Source organism: Ranitomeya variabilis, chromosome 1, assembly GCF_051348905.1.
Source record: "Ranitomeya variabilis isolate aRanVar5 chromosome 1, aRanVar5.hap1, whole genome shotgun sequence".
NCBI lineage: Eukaryota > Metazoa > Chordata > Amphibia > Anura > Dendrobatidae > Ranitomeya > Ranitomeya variabilis.
The window spans coordinates 101,812,824-101,833,166 of record NC_135232.1 but is presented as its reverse complement, the minus strand read 5'-3'; the positions used below and the strand labels follow the sequence as shown (position 1 = coordinate 101,833,166).

Genomic DNA, 20,343 nt, shown 5'->3' with positions numbered 1-20,343 from the left:
GGTGGCCGAGAATCACCTACTTTATCTCACGGCACTTCATATAAAAGGAAAACTCAACACCATGGCCGACTATCTAAGCCGCAACAAGCTCAGACAGGGGGATCGGTCTCTAAACCCGACCGTCTTCAATCAGATCGTGCATTTATGGGGATGTCCAGAAATAGATCTCTTTGCCAACCGAGGAAACAAAAAACTACACCAGTTCTGCTCCCTATATCCGAGAGATAACCCGTATGCAGTGGATGCTCTTCTAATATCATGGCGCTTCAGTCTCGCATATGCTTTTCCCCCTCTAAACTTAATATCAATAGTTCTGAGGAAGATTCGGGAAGACAGGGCCCGGGTAATCCTGATAGCCCCGTTCTGGCCCAGGAGATCGTGGTTTCCTTGGCTAAGGAAGATGTCCGTCACTCAGCCATGGATTCTCCCAGAATTACCAGACCTCCTCTCTCAGGGCCCAATACTCCATCCACGAGTAGCCAATTTACACCTAGCAGCGTGGAATTTGAGAGGTAGTTGCTAAGGGGGAAGGGGTTCTCTAAACAACTTGTAAATACACTTTTAAAAAGTAGGAAAACCTCTTCGACAAACATCTATATCAGGGTTTGGAAAAAGTTCTTATCAATTTCAGGAGCACAGATTGACCAGAAACCTTGTATTAATCAAATTCTAGAATTTTTACAAAAGGATTTAGAATTAGGCTTAGCCACTAGCACTCTTAGAGTTCGAGTGTCAGCTCTAGGGGCGCTATACAATTCTAATTTAGCCAGCAATTACTGGATATCTAGGTTCTTCAAGGCAGTTACTAGATCCAGACCAATTATTAAACAAAAGATAGTTCCGTGGGATCTAAATCTTGTACTTTCAGCTTTAACGCAAGCCCCGTTTGAACCTATTGATACTATTCCAATTAAAATCCTGTCGATTAAAACAGCCCTCTTAGTTGCTCTCACGTCCGCAAGAAGGGTTAGTGATTTACAAGCATTATCTAGACAACCGCAATACATGCAGTTCAGGGAGGATAGAGTTATTATGAAACCTGATCCCCTTTATCTTCCTAAAGTTGCCACAAAATTTCATAGGCTACAGGAGGTGGTTCTACCTCCTTTCTGTTCCAATCCCGCTAATGATAAAGAACGTAAATTTCATTCCTTAGATGTAAGAAGATGTCTCCTTAAATATATTTCAGTTTCAGATGCTTGGAAAAAAGATAACTCTCTGTTTTTAGCTTATCAGGGAGTGAGGAAAGGTCTTAGAGTATCTAAAAACACTTTAGCTAGATGGATCAGGGAGGCAATCTCTCTCGCTTATACAGGGAGTGGCGTGGAGATCCCAGAGGGTATAAAAGCTCACTCCACTCGAGCCGTAGCAACATCCTGGGCGGAGAGGTCCGAGGTGTCGATTGAAGACATATGTAAGGCGGCCACATGGTCTTCTCCACCTACTTTCCTTAGACACTATAGACTAGATCTGGGTAGCTCCTCCGACCTCACGTTTGGGAGAAGGGTACTTGAGGCTGTTATCCCTCCCTAATTCTTCCTTACTTCTCTGAAAGTCTCTCGTAGTGCTGTCATGGCGACTGAATAAATACGTAGGCTACTTACCGGTAGCAGTGTTTTTTCAGGAGCCCATGACAGCACCCTTATATTCCCTACCCTATTCTTTCTCGGATGGCTCAACACTTTCGTTTCCCTTTTAAAATGATATGTTCACTTACAGCATAAACTTTGGTACAATTTATTATGTATCTGTGTTACTAACCAAGGGGGTCCTCTCGTGCTCTGGAACTAACTGATGCGGGAGAGAGGTACCGCCCTTTTATGTCTGTAGATTTCCTGTCCCTGAAGGGCGGATCCCCTCTCTCGTAGTGCTGTCATGGGCTCCTGAAAAAACACTGCTACCGGTAAGTAGCCTACGTATTTTCTCTATAGAGAGTACACACTGATGATTTTGCGGCATTCCTCCAAATGACAGACCACTCTCGGGGAGAAATACGCCGCTCCAGGGCGGCCTCCCACTTGCGCATGTATAGAAAAGATTCACCAGACCCATCCCGTGGATCCTCCTGACTGTTTTTGATCCTCCTGGATCTTTGCTGGCCTGTGATTTCTGGTCGCTCTCACTGCTTCATAGCCTTTTCCTACTAATTTCAAGCAGTGTGCTCATGTCTCCATCCAGGGCTTCCATCTGAATCCTCCAAAACGGGGATTAAGACTTGCCCCTGATGGAATCATGGAAATAAATAAGCAAATGCATTTAGAATTGAGAGTCCTCAGTGGTTGATACCTTTTCATGGCTAACTGAGTAGATGGTAACAAATTGCAAGCTTTCCAGACTACCCCGGTCTCTGATACAGGAAATATATGTATCTTGGTACCGTGTTAGCCATCGTCTAGCCACTGGCTAACACGGTACCAAGATACATATCTTTCCTGTAAGGCAAATCAGTCATACTATGAAAGTTTGTGCTCTTCTTTATTTTATTTTTTTATGTCCGCCTCTTCACACAGGCATGAGAATGGAGACTTGCTGCTTGGTGCCAGCACTTTAGTGTCACATCGATCTTCTGTGCCTGCACACAATCACAGGAGCCGGGCTCTTAGCCTTTCTTATTCCAGCCTGTTACTTGTTTGTTCTAATTTGAAAGCCAAGGAAGCATAGGAGACAAACAAGCGACAGTAGACTGATCTCCTTATTAGGTAAGGATCTCGCATATATTCTCCTATGAGCTAATCAAGATTATTTTTTTACCATTTAGATGCAGAGTTTACATGGTGGAACAGAAGCAATAGCCGTATTAGACCAATTGGAGGCGGATTATTACGGTCATCAGCTCCAGCTATATGAAGTCCAGTTTGAGATTCTCAAGTGCGAGGAGCTGCTGCTAACGGCTCAACTGGAAAGCATCAAGCGGCAGATCTCAGGTGAGAGACCTGTGCAGAAGTGGAAGCACATGTCACATATACACCAGAGGAAGAACCTGACTGCTTCCCATGAATACAGGACTCTCATGTCCTTGAAGATCACGATATAATCCCTTCTGTTCTATATTACACACTTGGTATTAGGTGATTTTCTCTTTACCCGATCTGACATGATGGCAACTTCACTTCCCGTTCTTTCAATGAATTGGAAACTTTTGGAGCAAACTCAAACCTAAGTAATTTCTAAAGGGGTTTTCCAGGACATGTACGAAAATGTAGCTTTATTTCTCTTGCGAAATGATATGAAAGTACAAAACACAAGATCTGATGGGTAACGGCGAGCCTTTCAAGCTTTACCTTGTAGCATTGCTTGGGCACCCATTGTATCGCTGTTGGGTATGGACCCACGGGCCGGGCTTGCTCTGGAGGCGTGTTATTAAGATACAACCAGGTCTTCTCTACAGCCTCAGTTGGTGAGGGTAGGCTTTGTCGTCGGTAGTCGGCAGGTACCACTCCAGGGCTGTCCCCGGGTCTGCAGCAGAGGCACAGGTACAAGGTATAGGTGGACAGAGGCAAAGACATGGTAGTCATTCCGGGGTCAAGGCACGCAGCATGGGTTCAATGTACGCAGCCAAGAGAAGGATAAACGGGTAGGTAAGCCGGATCAGAAAAGTGAAGAAACAATACAAGAGTGCACCTTATAGGAATCTAGACAGAAACTGATCTAGGACCTTAGATCAGGTGAGGAGTGGAGGGAGGAGGTCCCTAATATAGTGCCTGCTGGTTGGTGATTGCCTTGGAATCCAAACTGTGCAGGACACAGCAGGGTTAAATTCCTGCAGGATCTGTCCATGCCTCCCTATAGCCATGTGGAGCCAACAGGGGTATGTAACAGAGTTTGAAGTTCTGTATGACCTGAGGATAAGCTGAGTAGCGGACACAGTGAATAGCACGACCGTGGGAACACATAAGAGATACCGCTGTGGCACCCATTATACACGGGCTCTGGTACAGATGTGTGTACAGCAGTGGGCTTCACCTACTGGCTGAAAAGCTGCTAGTTGGAGACTCTGGTGCCTAGCGTGGGCAATGGGATCACTTGATAAAATCATTAGGACAAGCCTTAGCTGTATTTTTTTTCTCTTCTTTTTTTTTTATTTTTTAATATTTTATTTTTGTATGACTTCTGAAAAGCAAAAGTACTGGATAATCCATAGGTCTACTCCTCGTCTGTTGCGTGACACTGAATCAGACATACTTAAAGGTGTTTTACGGCCTTAGGGTACAACTCTGCAGACTTGTGAATCCTCACATCACTCACACTGTGAGGCTGCTCCAGGATTTGGGCGGTCACGTGACTGCATGTAAGCGATTTGCACACTTTCCAACTAGACTGGTCCGGCCTCAATACACTGCATTGAGCGAGGCTACACACGTCTAGTTGGCATGCGACCACATGTATGCAAATCACCTACTTTTGGTCACTCGCCCGCCGCTCCTGGCACCTGAGAATTCTCACAGTGCACATAATGTGAGGATTCAGAAGTCTACAGTCACATAGAGTAACTGCAAACCTACAGCCTCACAACCCCTTTAAGAAATGCCCAAATACATTTTTTGTCCAATGACGTGTTTTTAATTTTCTACTATCCCCAGAGAAAAGAGAAGAAGTTGTTTACTATGATGCGTATGAAAGTATGGATGCAATGCCTGCAACAGAAGACATGGCATCCTCCATACATTTACAGAGAGAAGAATTCCATAAACTTCAGCTAAAAGTTCGGCAGCTGGAGGCAAAACGAGGCCGAATTTCAGCGAAAAAAGCCTACCTCAGAAACAAAAAGGTATAGTTTACTCTAATTTATACAGGAGTCCTTTTCATATAACATAAAGCAGATTATATGGGATGGCTGGCATGGGACTGACTAGTTGAGAGAACACATGCACATTAGACTGTTGTTAAATGCCACCAAAACGGCAGAATACTGTGACATTAACCTGATGGGTTTTCCTGCTAAAAATAAGTAGTATATGGCACAGCTATTTGGGAACGTCCATACAAACTTTGTGCACAAGGAACAGTTGAAACCTTTGTGCTAGTTTGCTATTTTTTTCCCCATGCACCCCTCAGATTTACAGGGCAGACCAGTGCATGTAAGGAACAGGCACCTCCTGCACCCGTCCGATCCGTCCGCTGTGCAGATCAGCGCAGAGCCACTCGCATCCTCGATATATGGACCTGACAGCTCCAATAAGTGTATTGCTCCTCCGACCTTACGTTAAGTCTGTTTACCTGTAAAGCCCTTTTAACCCTGTAAGAGTCGGTCATATTTTTGGGGTTATTTTGGTCAGTGCAGCAACCAAAAAATGGCAATTCTAGAGTTTCAGGATTTTTTTTTTCTCTTTGGCATTCAGTGTACGTATTAATTATTTATATTTCAATATCAATAGTTTTGTCTTTTCCAAGAAAGCCCAATCTATAAGTGTGTTTTTTATAATTTTAAAACATTATATATATATATATATATATATATATATATATATATATATATATATATATATATATATATATCAAGAAACTTCTCTTTTTACTTGAATCTGTCATCATTTAATGCCAAAGTATTGCAGTATCTAGTGAAATTGCAGTTTTCCAAAGAAGCTTGTGCCTGGGCTTCACAAGAGGACTAAGATGGCAGCCACAGGATCCTTCAACGGGCCCTTGGCAAGTTAGTGCATCTTTTTGACATGATCGCAGGAAGGCCAACAGAAGTTGGTGCGTGTGCATTGGCAATGATGTCCTTTAAAGGGAACCTGTCACCCCCAATAATCGTATATGAGATAAGGCCACCGGCATCAGGGGCTTATCTACAGCATTCTGTAATGCTGTAGATAAGCCCCTGATGTATCCTGAAAGATAAGAAAAACAGGTTAGATTATAATCCCCCAGGGGCGGTCCCGGTGCGGTCTGGTCCGATGGGCGTCGCGGTCCGGGGCCTCCTATCTTCATACGATGACGTCCTCTTCATGTCTTCCTGCTCCGGCGCAGGCGTACTTTGCCCTGTTGAGGGCAGCGTAAAGTACTGCAGTGCGCAGGTGCTGTGAGAGGTCAGAGAGGCCCGGCTCTTGCGCACTGCAGTACTTTGCTCTGCCCTCGACAGGGCAGACAAAGTACGCCGGAGCAGGTGCAAGAAGAGGACGTGACCGTATGAAGATGGGAGGCGCCGGACCCGGACCGCCCCTGGGTGAGTAGAATATAACCTGTTTTTCTTATTTTTCAGGTTACATCGGGGGCTTATCTACAGCATTACAGAATGCTGTAGATAAGCCCATGATGGCGGTGGGGTTAGCTCGTATACGATTTTTGGAATGACAGATTCCCTTTAAGTGTTGCTGTTAGATATTGACTGCAGCATTTAAGCGGTTAAAGGGGTATTCCCATCTCCAAGATCCTATCTCAATATGTAGTAGGTGTAATAATATTAGCAAATACCTCCAGTCAGAAATGTAGTATAGTTCTTCTGATAAGCTATGTTGCTTATCCCATGTGTAGTGCATTGCAGGAGCTTAGGTATTCATGGTTATGACCACTAACCTCTAACTAACGATTACTATGTGATTGGTCGTAACCATGCAAACATACGCTTACTGTAATGCCCTGCACTTGGAAAGTGACATAGGAAGTCAGAAGAACTATACACATTGAATATTTCTAGACCAGTTTCTGCTTACACTGCTCTGTGAACGAACTGCTTCCTCTCCTGATTTCAGGGATTGTTTTGTCGAACCTTTATTAAAATGTTTTTTTCCTGTTCAAGGGAAATGTCAAAAGCAATAACTAGTCCCAAATTGTCTTTGGTGTACACTTTAACTGACTAATCTTCCTCTTATATTTCATTGTGTTTTACTAACCTTCTGTTCTGTGGTTTTGGTTTCTTTTTTTTTTTTCTTTTTGTTAGGAGATCTGCATCGCGAAGAACAGTGAAAAGCTGCAGCAGCGTCTTCAGACTGACGAACAGTATAGAATTCATCATGCCACACAAGTAGTGAGTTTATTCTTTATGTTGTGGAAATTTACTGTTCTTAAATGTAGAACTCCAAAAGAAAAATGGATTTTCCGGCACTTAGATCCCCAAAAATCATATTTTTATTAGAAATTCATTTGAAAACAGGAGGCTCCATCATGAGGATAAAACGTTACTCCTTTCTGGCTTACACTACATCCTTTCTGATAGGTCTTAAAAATACTATAATCAAACAGACAATGGCGCATGTCTTTGATTTATAAAAGACTTGGGCAAACTGGCCTGCCAGTCTTTTTGGCTGTTTCTGCCTGGCTCATGGATTGGAACAGCCAAGGTGCTGGGAGTAGTGGTGTACTGCCAGTGAATTGGGCGACAGCCAAGGTGCTGGGATTAGTGGTGTACTGCCAGTGAATTGGGGGTCAGCCAAGGTGCTGGGAGTAGTGGTGTACTGCCAGTGAATTGGGCGACAGCCAAGGTGCTGGGAGTAGTGTTGTCCTGCCAGTGAATTGGGGGTCAGCCATGGGGGCTGGATGTAGTGGTATATCCAGGGTCAGCATCAGCACCCAGGCAAGTGCCGTGGCCCTGAGCAGGCGGGGGGGTCCACTCGCTGTCGGGTACAACGGCGTGCTATGGAGGCCCGGTGCCAGCGCCCGCGAGTGTGCCCCTTCCCACTTGCTCAAGGCCCCAGTACTTGCAATACTTGCCTCTCCCCATTCCTCCACTGCGGCGTCTTCTGACTGTGACGTTTCAGGTCAGAGGGCTCGATATGACGTCACTAGTGTGCGCCCTCAGCATGAACAGTCGCAGCCGGAAGACGGCGACTCTGAGGAGTCTGGAGCAGAGGAGCGGCCAAGCGAGGAGAGTTGAGGATTTATTTATTTATTTATTTTTTAAGTATGAAGCAGTATATGGGACCCTTCATATACTGGAGCAATATATGGGGCTCATTGTTCTGTATGGAGCGCTATGTGGTGCCCATAATACTATATGGAGGACTATACTGTCCGGTTTTTGACCTATTGTAGAACTTACAATAGATATGACTCCTGTAATGTAAGAAGTAAAATCTTTAGCATTGTACAATACCTGTATTTCTCTGCCGTATCTGTGCATTATGAATCGTGGTATGTGTTAAAGGGGCCCATTGAGTCTGTTTCGCCAAGGGCCCACAAAAATCTGTAGCCGTCCTTGGGTATACCACCCGTAAGTTGGGGTACAGCTTGGTGTACTGTCCGTGAGTTGGAGGATGTCCAAGAGGGCTGGAGATGGTGATGTACCGCCCATGAGATGGGATACACACAAGAGGGCTGAAAGTAGTGGTGTACCATCCGTGAGTTGAGAGATGCCCAAGTGAGGACTGTAAGTTGTGGTGTAACACCCATGAGTTGGGGGATGGCAAGAGGCTAGAAGTAGTGGTGTGCCACCCATGAGTTGGGGGACAGTGTACCACCCATGAGTTAACTGATGGCAAGAGACTGGAAGTAGTGATGCCCACCTATCATTTGAGTTGAGGGACCGCCACCCTTAGTCCTAGCTGGTGTCACAATTTCAATGCTATCTGCATCTTCAGCATACAGATATTGTTGACTACAATAGAGGAACAAGAATTTGTTGGCTGTCTACCATCCTTCAGCTTCAGTGCATCTGAGACCTTGCTAGATCACCCAAGCTGAATGGAACCATGTATACACTCTGGGGGTGAGGGAACTTTGTCGAGTTGAGTAATATTTGTTTAGTTTGTTTTTTGTCAGTCACTTGTCACATCATACTTAAGGTACCGTCACACTCAGCGTCACTGCGGCGATATAGACAACGAGCCGACCTAAACTAGATCGCTGTTTAGGTCGCTGTAGAGACGTCAAACACAGCAACTCCAGAACGATGCAGGAGCGATCCAGTGACGTAACGGCGACTCACTTCTCGTTCTCGCTGGTTGTTAGCTCCATGTCAAACAGCCGGAGTGTACCGACTGGCTAGAAGGAGACGCTGCGACGCCCCCTATGCTCGTTGCTGGCGTCGTTGCTTTTGATGTCAAACATGACGATACACCCCGACCTGGCGACGAAACAAAGTTCTGGAATTCTAGCTCCGACCAGCGATGGCACAGCGGGATCCAGATCGCTGCTGCGTGTCAAACACAACGAGATTGCTATCCAGGACGCTGCAACATCACGGATTGTTGTCGTTCTCTTTGCAAAGTTGCTGAGTGTGATGGTACCTTAATGTAGGGGCATTATGCTGTTTGGGGGGCTGTGGGCCGCATCATACTGTTTGGGGGGCTTTTGCTGGCTTCATCATATTGTGTTGTGAGCTATAGATTAACGTACAAGGGCTGAATTACAAAAGGATTTGATTTAGAAACTTAGTAAAAAGCAGAAAATGATATGTTTGCTTCAATCATTGCTCCATTGTGCTCACCTTGACCACAGCACCCGCTCCGCTGGTTGGAGAAGCCAACATCGTTATATCCCGAAGGGAGAGTTGCGGGTGTGCTGGGCTGCTGGTGAAGAATTCACAGCAATCGGATGAATAGGAATATGTTGCAATTTATTCCCAACCCATTTACAGGTCAAAGAAACCTCTTCCTCAGGGAAACCAGAATAAAGAGCTAATGTGTTCCCCTGAGTAAGAGGACAATTCGATCTGGAAACGCGTTGGGAATAAACTGCAACATATTTCTATTCTTCTGATTCCTCCCGAGCAGCGCAGCACACCCCAACTCTCCCTTCTGTATGCTGCAATACTAAACAGTCGATTGACAAGAGTGTGGCTGCTTCTTTGGGGAAAAAAAAAAGATCCTTTTTTTCTTATCCTGGATAATTCCTTGAAATTTAACCTCTTTAGTGCACTAACATGAAATCATGCCATACTGTACTACATGGTGCTCGTACCGGCACTTTTTTTTTGTAGTGGTTGACTCCTGGCCTCCCTCATGAACAGCTAGAATGGATCAGAAAAATCTGTAATTCTTTCCATTTAAACCCTTCAAGGATGGCATGAGTGGGCTCCCTACAGTGTGATGGCAGGGTGCTGTGGTAGTGAAAGGCCTCATAGTACCACCAAATCGTACAACTTGTCCTGCAAAGACACAACCCATTATACACCTACCCTGAAGGATAAATATAAACCTTTTGGCTCTGGACAACTGATCATGGGAAAGAACGAATCTTGGACTTTAATGGGCATGTATAGAGACAGAAGGGCAGCACACAATTTGAGTGATGCTGATTAATGCAGGTTGGATTTAGATCTCCAAAGCCAACAAGATAAGACAACTAGGTTTTTCAAATTGGAGTAATTTATCAAACTGATAGGAGTGATAGGTCTTGGGACCTGGAGGTCGCCTGCACCATTATGCTTAAAGGCCCCGTCTCACATAGCGAGATCGCTAGCGAGATCGCTGCTGAGTCACAAGTTTTGTGACGCAACAGCGACCTCCATAGCGATCTCGCTATGTGTGACACGTACCAGCGATCAGGCCCCTGCTGCGAGATCGCTGGTCGTGTCGGAATGGCCTGGACCTTTTTTTGGTCGTTGAGGCCCCGCTGACATTGCTGAATCGGTGTGTGTGACACCGATCCAGCGATGTCTTCACTGGTAACCAGGGTAAACATCGGGTTACTAAGCGCAGGGCCGCGCTTAGTAACCCGATGTTTACCCCCTTAGTGACAGAGCCAATTTGGTACTTAATGACCGAGCCAATTTTTACAATTCTGACCAGTGTCACTTTATGAGGTTATAACTCTGGAACGCTTTATCGGATCCCGCTGATTCTGAGATTGTTTTTTCGTGACATGTTGTACTTCAAGTTAGTGGTAACATTTCTTCGATATTACTTGCGATTATTTATGAAAAAAATGGAAATATGGCGAAAATTTTTAAAATTTTGCAATTTTCAAACTTTGTATTTTTATGCCCTTAAATCAGAGAGATATGTCACAAAAAATAGTTAATAAATAACATTTCTCACATGTCTACTTTACATCAGCACAATTTTGGAAACAATTTTTTTTTTTGTTAGGGAGTTATAAGGGTTAAAAGTTGACCAGCAATTTCTTATTTTTACAACACCATGTTTTTTTTAGGGACCACATCACCTTTGAAGTGATTTTGAGGGGTCTATATGATAGAAAATAACCAAGTGTGACACCATTCTAAAAACTGCACCCCTCAAGCTGCTCAAAACCACATTCAAGAAGTTTATTAACCCTTTACGTACTTCACAGGAACTAAAACAATGTGGAAGAAAAAAATTAACATTTTACTTTTTTTTGCAAACATTTTACTTCAGAACCATTTTTTTTAATTTTCACAAGTGTAAAAACAGAAATTTAACCACAAATTTTGTTGTGCAATTTTTCCTGAGTACGCCGATACCCCATATGTGGAGGTAAACCACTGTTTGGGCGCACCGCAGAGCTTGGAAGTGAAGGAGCACCGTTTGACTGTTTCAATGCAGAATTGGCTGGAATTGAGATCGGACGCCATGTCGCGTTTGGAGAGCCCCTAATGTGCCTAAACAGTGGAAACCCCCCACAAGTGACACCATTTTGGAAACTAGACCCCCCAAGGAACTTATCTAGATGTGTGGTGAGCACTTTGAACCCCCAAGTGCTTCACAGAAGTTTATAACGTAGAGCCGTGAAAATAAAAAATCGCATTTGTTTTCACAAAAATGATTTTTTCGCCCACAAATTCTTATTTTCACAAGGGTAACAGGAGAAATTAGACCACAAAAGTTGTTGTGCAATTTCTCCTGAGTACGTCGATACCCCATATGTGGAGGTAAACCACTGTTTGGGCGCACCGCAGAGCTTGGAAGTGAAGGAGCACCGTTTGACTTTTTCAATGCAGAATTGGCTGGAATTGAGATCGGATGCCATGTCGCGTTTGGAGAGTCCCTGATGTGCCTAAACAGTGGAAACCCCCCACAAGTGATACCATTTTGGAAACTAGACCCCCCAAGGAACTTATCTAGATGTGTGGTGAGCACTTTGAACCCCCAAGTGCTTCACAGAAGTTTATAACGTAGAGCCGTGAAAATAAAAAATCTCATTTTTTCTACAAAAATGATCTTTTTGCCCCCAAATTTTTATTTTCACAAGGGTAACGGGAGAAATTAGACCACAAAAGTTGTTGTGCAATTTCTCCTGAGTACGTCGATACCCCATATATGGGGGTAAACCACTGTTTGGGCGCACCGCAGAGCTTGGACGTGAAGGAGCACCGTTTGACTTTTTCAATGCAGAATTGGCTGGAATTGAGATCGGACGCCATGTCACGTTTGGAGAGCCGCTGATGTGCCTAAACAGTAGAGACCCCCCACATATGACACCATTTTGGAAACTAGACCCCTTAAGGAACTTATCTAGATGTGTGGTGAGCACTTTAAACCCCCAGGTGCTTCACAGAAGTTTATAACGTAGAGCCGTGAAAATAAAAAAATCGCATTTTTTCTACAAAAATGATCTTTTTGCCTCCAAATTTTTATTTTACCAAGGGTAACAGGAGAAAATGGACCCCAGAAGCTGTTGTACAATTTGTCTTGAGTACGCCGACACCCCATATGTGGGGGTAAACCACTGTTTGGGCGCATGGCTGAGCTCGGAAGCAAAGGAGCGCCATTTGACTTTTCAATGCAAAATTGACTGGAATTGAGATCGGACGCCATGTCACGTTTGGAGAGCCCCTGATGTGCCTAAACAGCAGAAACCCCCCAAAAGTGACCCCATTTTGGAAACTAGACCCCCCATGGAACTTATCTAGATGTTTAGTGAGAACTTTGAATGCCCAAGTGCATCACAGAAGTTTATAATGCAGAGTCGTGAAAATAAAAAATATATATTTTTTAACAATAAAGATTTTTTAGCCCCCAAGTTTTTATTTTCACAAGGGTAACAAGAGAAATTGGACCCCAACAGTTGTTGTCCAATTTGTCCTGAGTATGCTGGTACCCCATATGTGGGGGTAAACCACTGTTTGGGCGCATGGCAGAGCTCGGAAGGGAAGGAGTGCCATTTTGGAATGCAGACTTTGATAGAATTGTCTGCGGGCGTTATGTTGCCTTTGCAGACCCCTAATGTACCTAAACAGTAGAAACCCCCAACAAGTGACCCCATTTTGGAAAATAGACCCCCCAAGGAACTTATCTAGATATGTGGTGAGAACTTTGAATGCCCAAGTGCTTCACAGAAGTTTATAATGCAGAGTAGTGAAAATAAAAAATATTTTTTTTCCCACAAAAAAGATTTTTTTAGCCCCCAAATTTTTATTTTCACAAGGGTAACAAGAGAAATTGGACCCCAACAGTTGTTGTCCAATTTGTCCTGAGTATGCTGGTACCCCATATGTGGGGGTAAACCACTGTTTGGGCGCACGGCAGAGCTCGGAAGGGAAGGAGCGCCATTTTGCAATGCAGACTTTGATAGAATTGTCTGCGGGCGTTATGTTGCGTTTGCAGACCCCTAATGTACCTAAACAGTAGAAACCCCCACAAGTGACCAAATTTTGGAAACTAGACCCCCTAAGGAACTTATCTAGATATGTGGTGAGAACTTTGAAAGCTCAAGTGCTTCACAGAAATTTATAATGCAGAGTAGTGAAAATAAAAAAATATATTTTTTTCCAACAAAAAAGATTTTTAGCCCCCAAGTTTTTATTTTCACAAGGGTAACAGGAGAAATTGGACCCCAAAAGTTGTTGTCCAATTTATCCCGAGTACGCTGATGCCCCATATGTGGGGGTAAACCACTGTTTGGGCGCACGGCAGAGCTCAGAAGGGAGGGAGTACCATTTGACTTTTTTAGCGCAAAATTGGCTGTCGTGTTTGGAGACCCCCTGATGTACCTAAACATTTCCGCGGATGCGTGGCCGTAACTCTGCCCCCTCCTCCCCAGGACATAGACTGGGCAGCGGATGCGTTGAAAAACTGCATCCGCTGCCCACGTTGTGCACAATTTTCACAACGTGCGTCGGTACATCGGGCCGACGCATTGCGACCGCCCCGTACCGACGCAAGTGTGAAAGAAGCCTTAGGCTACTTTCAGACATAGCGCATTTTTGAGCGCTATTTTGCGGGCGCTTTTCAAAAATGCGCAATGTCATTTTCGTCTGCCGGCAAAGTGAATGAGAAATTCACTTTGCCGTTCAGACACACCGCAAAAAAACGCGGCGCTTTTGTCTGCAAACACGCCGGCGTAAAAAGAATTGACATGTCAATTCTTTACGCAGCGGCGTGTCTGCGTATCCCCCTAGGGCCCCATATTACCTTCCACACACAGCACCTTTGTCCTGGGTGTCGGCGTCTTTGTACGGAGGGGTTGACACCCAGGACCGGACGTGACGTCGGACAGGAAGAGGGAAGCCCCCGCCCCCCAGTGAAGCAGCATGGAGTCCTTCTGTGTGTGTGTGTGTGCGTGTGTGTGCGTGTGTGTGTCCCCATGCGACGCTAGTGCCACCATTGTGCTAAGTCGCCGTATGGGACTACTACTCCCATCCGGTATTAGGATGGGAGAGTTGTCCCTGTGTCCGGCGACTTAGCACAATTGTAAAGTTACACAAAACACCTACACACAATACACATACATGACACACAGTACATACAACATATAACACAGAGTATATACTCACCAACAGCACACTTGTAGGCGAAGCCCTCGATCCTCCAGGAAAAAATCCAAAAATAATAAACCAAATTCATACTCCCTGTCCGCAGAATCCATAAAACGAGTGTCCCACGCCGATCGGCTGCTCTCCGGCGATACACTGCCAGGAGCGAAGCTCCTAGCAGTGTATCGCGTACTGTTCCGGAGTTCAATGACTCCGGCGTCTCGGTTAACAGCAGTACAGCTGCGTTGAACTTTCCCACGCAGCACTGCCGTTAAGCGAGAGTGCCGGGGTCAATGACCGCCGGTAAACTCGCTCGCGCATGCGCAGTGACACACCGACAGGAACTATGGCTCCTGTCAGTGTGTTGCTGCAGCCGTGGAGAGCTGACATATCTCTGGATGTGTCTGTTCTCCATGGAAAATCTTGATACGTGGCACTTAAATATGTGGCAATTAAATACGTGACACGTGGCACTTATACGTGATACGTGTCACTTAAATACGTGGCACTGAAATACGTGATACGTGGCACTTTGATACGTGGCACGTGTCTCTTAAATACGTGGCACGTGGCACTGAAAGATGTGGCACGTGGCACTTTGATACGTGGCACGTGGCACTTTGATACGTGGCACGTGGCACTGAAATATGTGGCACGTGGCACTTTGATACGTGGCACGTGGCACTTTGATACGTGGCACGTGGCACTTTGATACGTGGCACGTGGCACTTTGATACGTGGCACGTGGCACTTTGATACGTGGCACGTGGCACTTTGATACGTGGCACGTGGCACTTTGATACGTGGCACTGAAATATGTGGCACGTGGCACTTTGATACGTGGCACGTGTCTCTTAAATACATGGCACTGAAAGATGTGGCACGTGGCACTTTGATACGTGGCACGTGGCACTTTGATACGTGGCACTTTGATACGTGGCACGTGGCACTTTGATACGTGGCACGTGGCACTTTGATACGTGGCACGTGGCACTTTGATACGTGGCACGTGGCACTTTGATACGTGGCACTGAAATATGTGGCACGTGGCACTTTGATACGTGGCACGTGTCACTTAAATACGTGGCACTGAAATATGTGGGACACGTTGCACAAAAAAGTTACATGTAGTTTTTTTTGTGTTGACGGTCCGCCGAAGCACGACGCATCCGTCGCACGACGGATGCGACATGTGGCAATCCGTCGCAATGCGTCACTAATGCAAGCCAATGGAGAAAAAACGCATCCTGCAAGCACTTTTGCAGGATGCGTTTTTTCTCCAACGACGCATTGCGACGGAAGCCAAAAAACGCTAGTGTGAAAGTAGCCTAACCCTAGCCCTAACCCTAAATTTAGCCCCAACCCTAACCCTAACTCTAACCCTAACCCTAACTCTAACCCTAACCCTAACTCTAACCCTAACCCTAACTCTAACCCTAACCCTAACCCTAATTTTAGCCCCAACTTGTCTTCTCCTGCCGGCCGGCAGATGGCAGCAGATGGCGGGCGCACTGCGCATGCGCCCGCCATGATGAAAAAGCCGGCCGGCAGGAGAAGACAGAAGAGGACCCAGGGACCCCGGGTGAGTATGATAGGGTCCCCGAATCCCCCTATTTCTCTGTCCTCTGATGTGCGATCACATCAGAGGACAGAGAAATAACTGATCGCTTTTTTTTTTTGCGGTCGCCGGTAAACTGTTAATTACCGGCGATCGCAAAGCAGGGGTCGGTGCAAATCGACCCCGATCATGTTCTTTGGGGTCTCGGCTACCCCCGGCAGCCGAGACCCCAAAGAACATCCGGGTGCCGGGCGGCGGGCGCACTGCGCGTGCGCCCGCCATTTTTTCCCGGAAAAAAGATGGCGGCGCCCATGGGGAGACACGAGGAGCACCGGGGGAGGTAGGTAAGTATTGGGGGGCTATTGGGGGCCATCGGGGACCACATTTCTCTGTCCTCCGATGTGCGATCACATCGGAGGACAGAGAAATTAAACGGCAAATCGCGTTTTTTTTTTTTTTTGTTGCGACCGCCGGTAAACGGTTAATTACCGGCGATCGGAACTCGGGGGTCGGTAAAAACCCCCCGAATCATGTTCTCTGGGGTCTCGGCTACCCTCGGCAACCGAGACCCCAGAGAAAATCCGACTCTGGGGGGCGCTATTCACTTTTTCCACAGCGCCGTTAATTAACGGCGCTGTGGTTTAAGTACCCTTAGCGGCCGCCGTTAAAAGGCGTATCGGCGGTCGTTAAGGGGTTACCCTGGTTACCAGCGTAAATGTAAAAAAAAACAAACAATACATACTCGCCTTCTGATGTCCGTCAGGTCCCTTGCCGTCTGCTTCCTGCTCTCACTGACTCCCGGCCGTACAGTGAGAAGTGAGAGCACAGCAGTGACGTCACCGCTGCGCTCTGCTCTCAGTGTACGGCGGCTCAGTCAGAGCAGGAAGCAGACGGCAAGGGACCTGACGGACATCAGAAGGCGAGTATGTATTGTTTGTTTTTTTTTGTAACCAGGGTAAACATCGGGTTACTAAGCGCGGCCCTGCGCTTAGTAACCCGATGTTTACCCTGGTTACCCGGGTGCTGCAGGGGGACTTCGGCATCGTTGAAGACAGTTTCAACGATGCCGAACTCGTTCCCCTGATCGTTGGTCGCTGGGGAGAGCGGTCTGTGTGACAGCTCCCCAGCGACCACACAGCGACTTACCAACGATCACGGCCAGGTCGTATCGCTGGTCGTGATCGTTGGTAAATCGCTAAGTGAGACGGGGCCTTAACTCTTTTCTCTCTCTGTGTGCCTATGTGATTGTGAACTGTAGCAGTGTGTACCACCCTTATGCCCCTGACCCAAAATAGCTGTTGTTGAACAAAATTAACTTACAGGCATTTTATAGGAATAAAAAAAGAATAAAAGCAATAACATTGTAAATAAAGGGAACCTGTCACTCCGTCCCTGGCATTTTTAACTAAAAGAGCCACCTTGTGCAGCACTAATGCTGCATTCTGTCAAAGTGGCTCTTTTATTTGGGGTCCCTTCTAATGTTCCTTTTTCGGGCATGCGCAGTTTGTGCTGCCCTTCGACTCCCATCACATAATGGGAACTAACAGCGCCGGGGACGTTAAGGAAGGCACAGGAGGCGGAGCACGGAGGTGCTGACTGATGGCTGGGAAGCGTTTGTGTCCGGGGAGAAAAGACATGCCCCCCGGACAGACTACAGGTATGTTGGGCTAATTAAAAAAAAAACGAATATTGCAGCATTAGACGGGACGCCAAATAAAAGAGCCACCTTGACAGAATGCAGCATTAGTGCTGCACAAGGTGGCTCTTTTAGTTAAAAATGCCAGAGGGGGGTGACAGATTCCCTTTTAATAGGATAATAGGAAAAATTGGAGTCCGGCTCAACAAGACTGGATTTTCCTTTTTTTTTTTTTTTTTTTTAATCTTTTTAAAAAAAAAATGTACATGGTTGACTGCACTTAGTGGTGAGTCATGAGTAAGATTGCTTAGTGCAGTTGAAATGCGTCGACTGGGTCATGTCGACCATGTACATTTTTCTTTTGTATGCACTATAATTTTTTTTTTTTAAAAGGAAAATCCAGTTCTGTTGAGCCAGACTCCAATTTTTTTTCTATTTTCCTTGATGTGAGGCCAGGGCGAGGCCGGTATCTGAGCCCCAGGTGGATGAGCATAGAGCTACTGGGTGAGTTGGAATCAAATTTTTTAAATTCTTAAATACTTTTCGGTCACGCTTATTTAGTTTTAATTGAGGCAACAGATAAAGAATTAAATATTATTAGGACAGATGCCTATGAGCATGTGCCGTAGGGAGCTCCGCTGTTGTGACCTGGAGATAATTTATGCTACATACAGTCAAGCTATTACCAGGTCACAGCAGCCGCTCCGCATACAGGAAGACATGGTGGACAGCAGTGTGAGCAGCTTCTTCTCACTTCCACATCCCTGATATATCCAGCATAAGAACAGATAGATATGGTGAGCAGCCTCTTCTCGCCTCACCACCCGTGAAATCTCCACAGTTAGATCAGCTAGATATGGGTGACAGCAGCGTGAGCAGCCTCTTCTCGCCTCACCACCCGTGATATCTCCACGGTTAGATCAGATAGATATGGCGGACAGCAGTGTGAGCAGCCTCTTCTTGCCTCACCACACATGATATCTCCACGGTTAGATCAGATAGATATGGCGGACAGCAGTGTGAGCAGCCTCTTCTTGCCTCACCACACATGATATCTCCACGGTTAGATCAGATAGATATGGCGGACAGCAGTGTGAGCAGCCTCTTCTTGCCTCACCACCCGTGATATCTCCACAGTTAGATCAGATAGATATGGGTGACAGCAGCGTGAGCAGCCTCTTCTCGCCTCACCACCCGTGATATCTCCACAGTTAGATCAGATAGATATGGGTGACAGCAGCGTGAGCAGCTTCTTCTCGCCTCACCACCCGTGATATCTCCACAGTTAGATCAGATAGATATGGGTGACGGCAGCGTGAGCAGCCTCTTCTCGCCTCACCATCCGTGATATCTCCAGAGTTAGATCAGATAGATATGGCGGACAGCAGTGTGAGCAGCCTCTTCTAGCGTCCGCACCCCTGGTATCTCCGTTTCTTTAACAATTAGATGTTTTGTGCTTAGTGGAAACAGGATGCAATTGCCCTGACTCTCCCAAAGTGCAGGTCCGTGTTGGAAAAACATCTTCAATCTGCGTTACATGAAGTGTAAGGAAAATTCTGCGAATGTTGTCTTTACCGCTAATAACCATTTAAAAATGTACCACAGTTTTGACTGGCACGCAGATTTTGTGTTCATATGAACTTTATTAAAGAGAGATTCCCTTTGTAGCTAGGGTTTATGGAATCGCCACAGCTGATTTTGCTCTATGTTTAGCAGGTAGGATCAAGCTCTATTTAAAACGTGTACTACAGATGTCAGAAAACTGACCGGCACTTCCAAACAGAAAAAAACTGCAAGTTTAGAGAGCCACCCTATGTAACGAACACTGCACTCTGAAACGCCACAGCATGTACACAATGAATATATCAAATTGAAACTGCATAACTGCTGCAGCAAACATGTTAAAAATGAAGATTAAGGTACTTGGCTCCTAAATTGGCCAATTTTTGTGAGCCCAACAGCCAGCCACAAGGCATAAACCTTTGTTGATCCTACCTGTATAATTGTAGGCTTTTAGACCGGTAGAGGCATCATGTTAGGTTTAGGGTCCCAACAAAGGGGTACGCCTTGCCTCTGGCTGTTGGGCTCACACGAATTGGCTAATTTAATTTTTTTTAACATGTTTTCTACAGCAGTAATGCAGGTTCAATTTCATATATTCAGTGTTTACATGTTATAGCGTTTCAGAGCACAGCTTTAATTTGTTAGTTCTATAGCGTGTCTGTCTTAGCTTGCACCTGTTCACACTAGTCTTTCTCTTGTTTGGTTGTGCCGGTCAGTTTTTTGATAGTTGCCTTCTATGTAGGTAAGGAGTGTCATTTGTACGTATTGAAGTTCTTCGGGTTAATAACTCGCAACAAGTGTATGTGCACTCAACGTCTCTAAGACTGCGGCACATCCACCAAAGATGAAGTCACTTCAGTAAAATGCCAGCAGTCTTTTTCCTGTATCGGCTTCTCTGGCGGTTTTAAACTATAACTAGTGAGCACCTTGCTGGCAGACGCAGGCTGAAGAATGAAAGTGCTACATCTCTGAACCACTTCATGCTATCCAAACCCTGAAAAGTTTAAAAGAAGTAACAAAATAAAAACGTGC

The 20,343-nt window shown here is 45.6% G+C and overlaps 1 protein-coding gene across 1 annotated transcript in view; it reads left to right on the top strand.

The window, feature by feature from the left end:
- JMY (junction mediating and regulatory protein, p53 cofactor) overlaps positions 1-20,343 on the top strand; it is an 88,820-nt gene that overhangs the window by 53,322 nt on the left and 15,155 nt on the right. Inside the window, exons 5-7 of the mRNA XM_077286944.1 lie at positions 2,759-2,924; positions 4,581-4,768; positions 6,881-6,967. Of these exons, the coding sequence (XP_077143059.1) occupies positions 2,759-2,924; positions 4,581-4,768; positions 6,881-6,967 (441 nt within the window). The remainder of the gene's footprint in view (positions 1-2,758; positions 2,925-4,580; positions 4,769-6,880; positions 6,968-20,343) is intronic.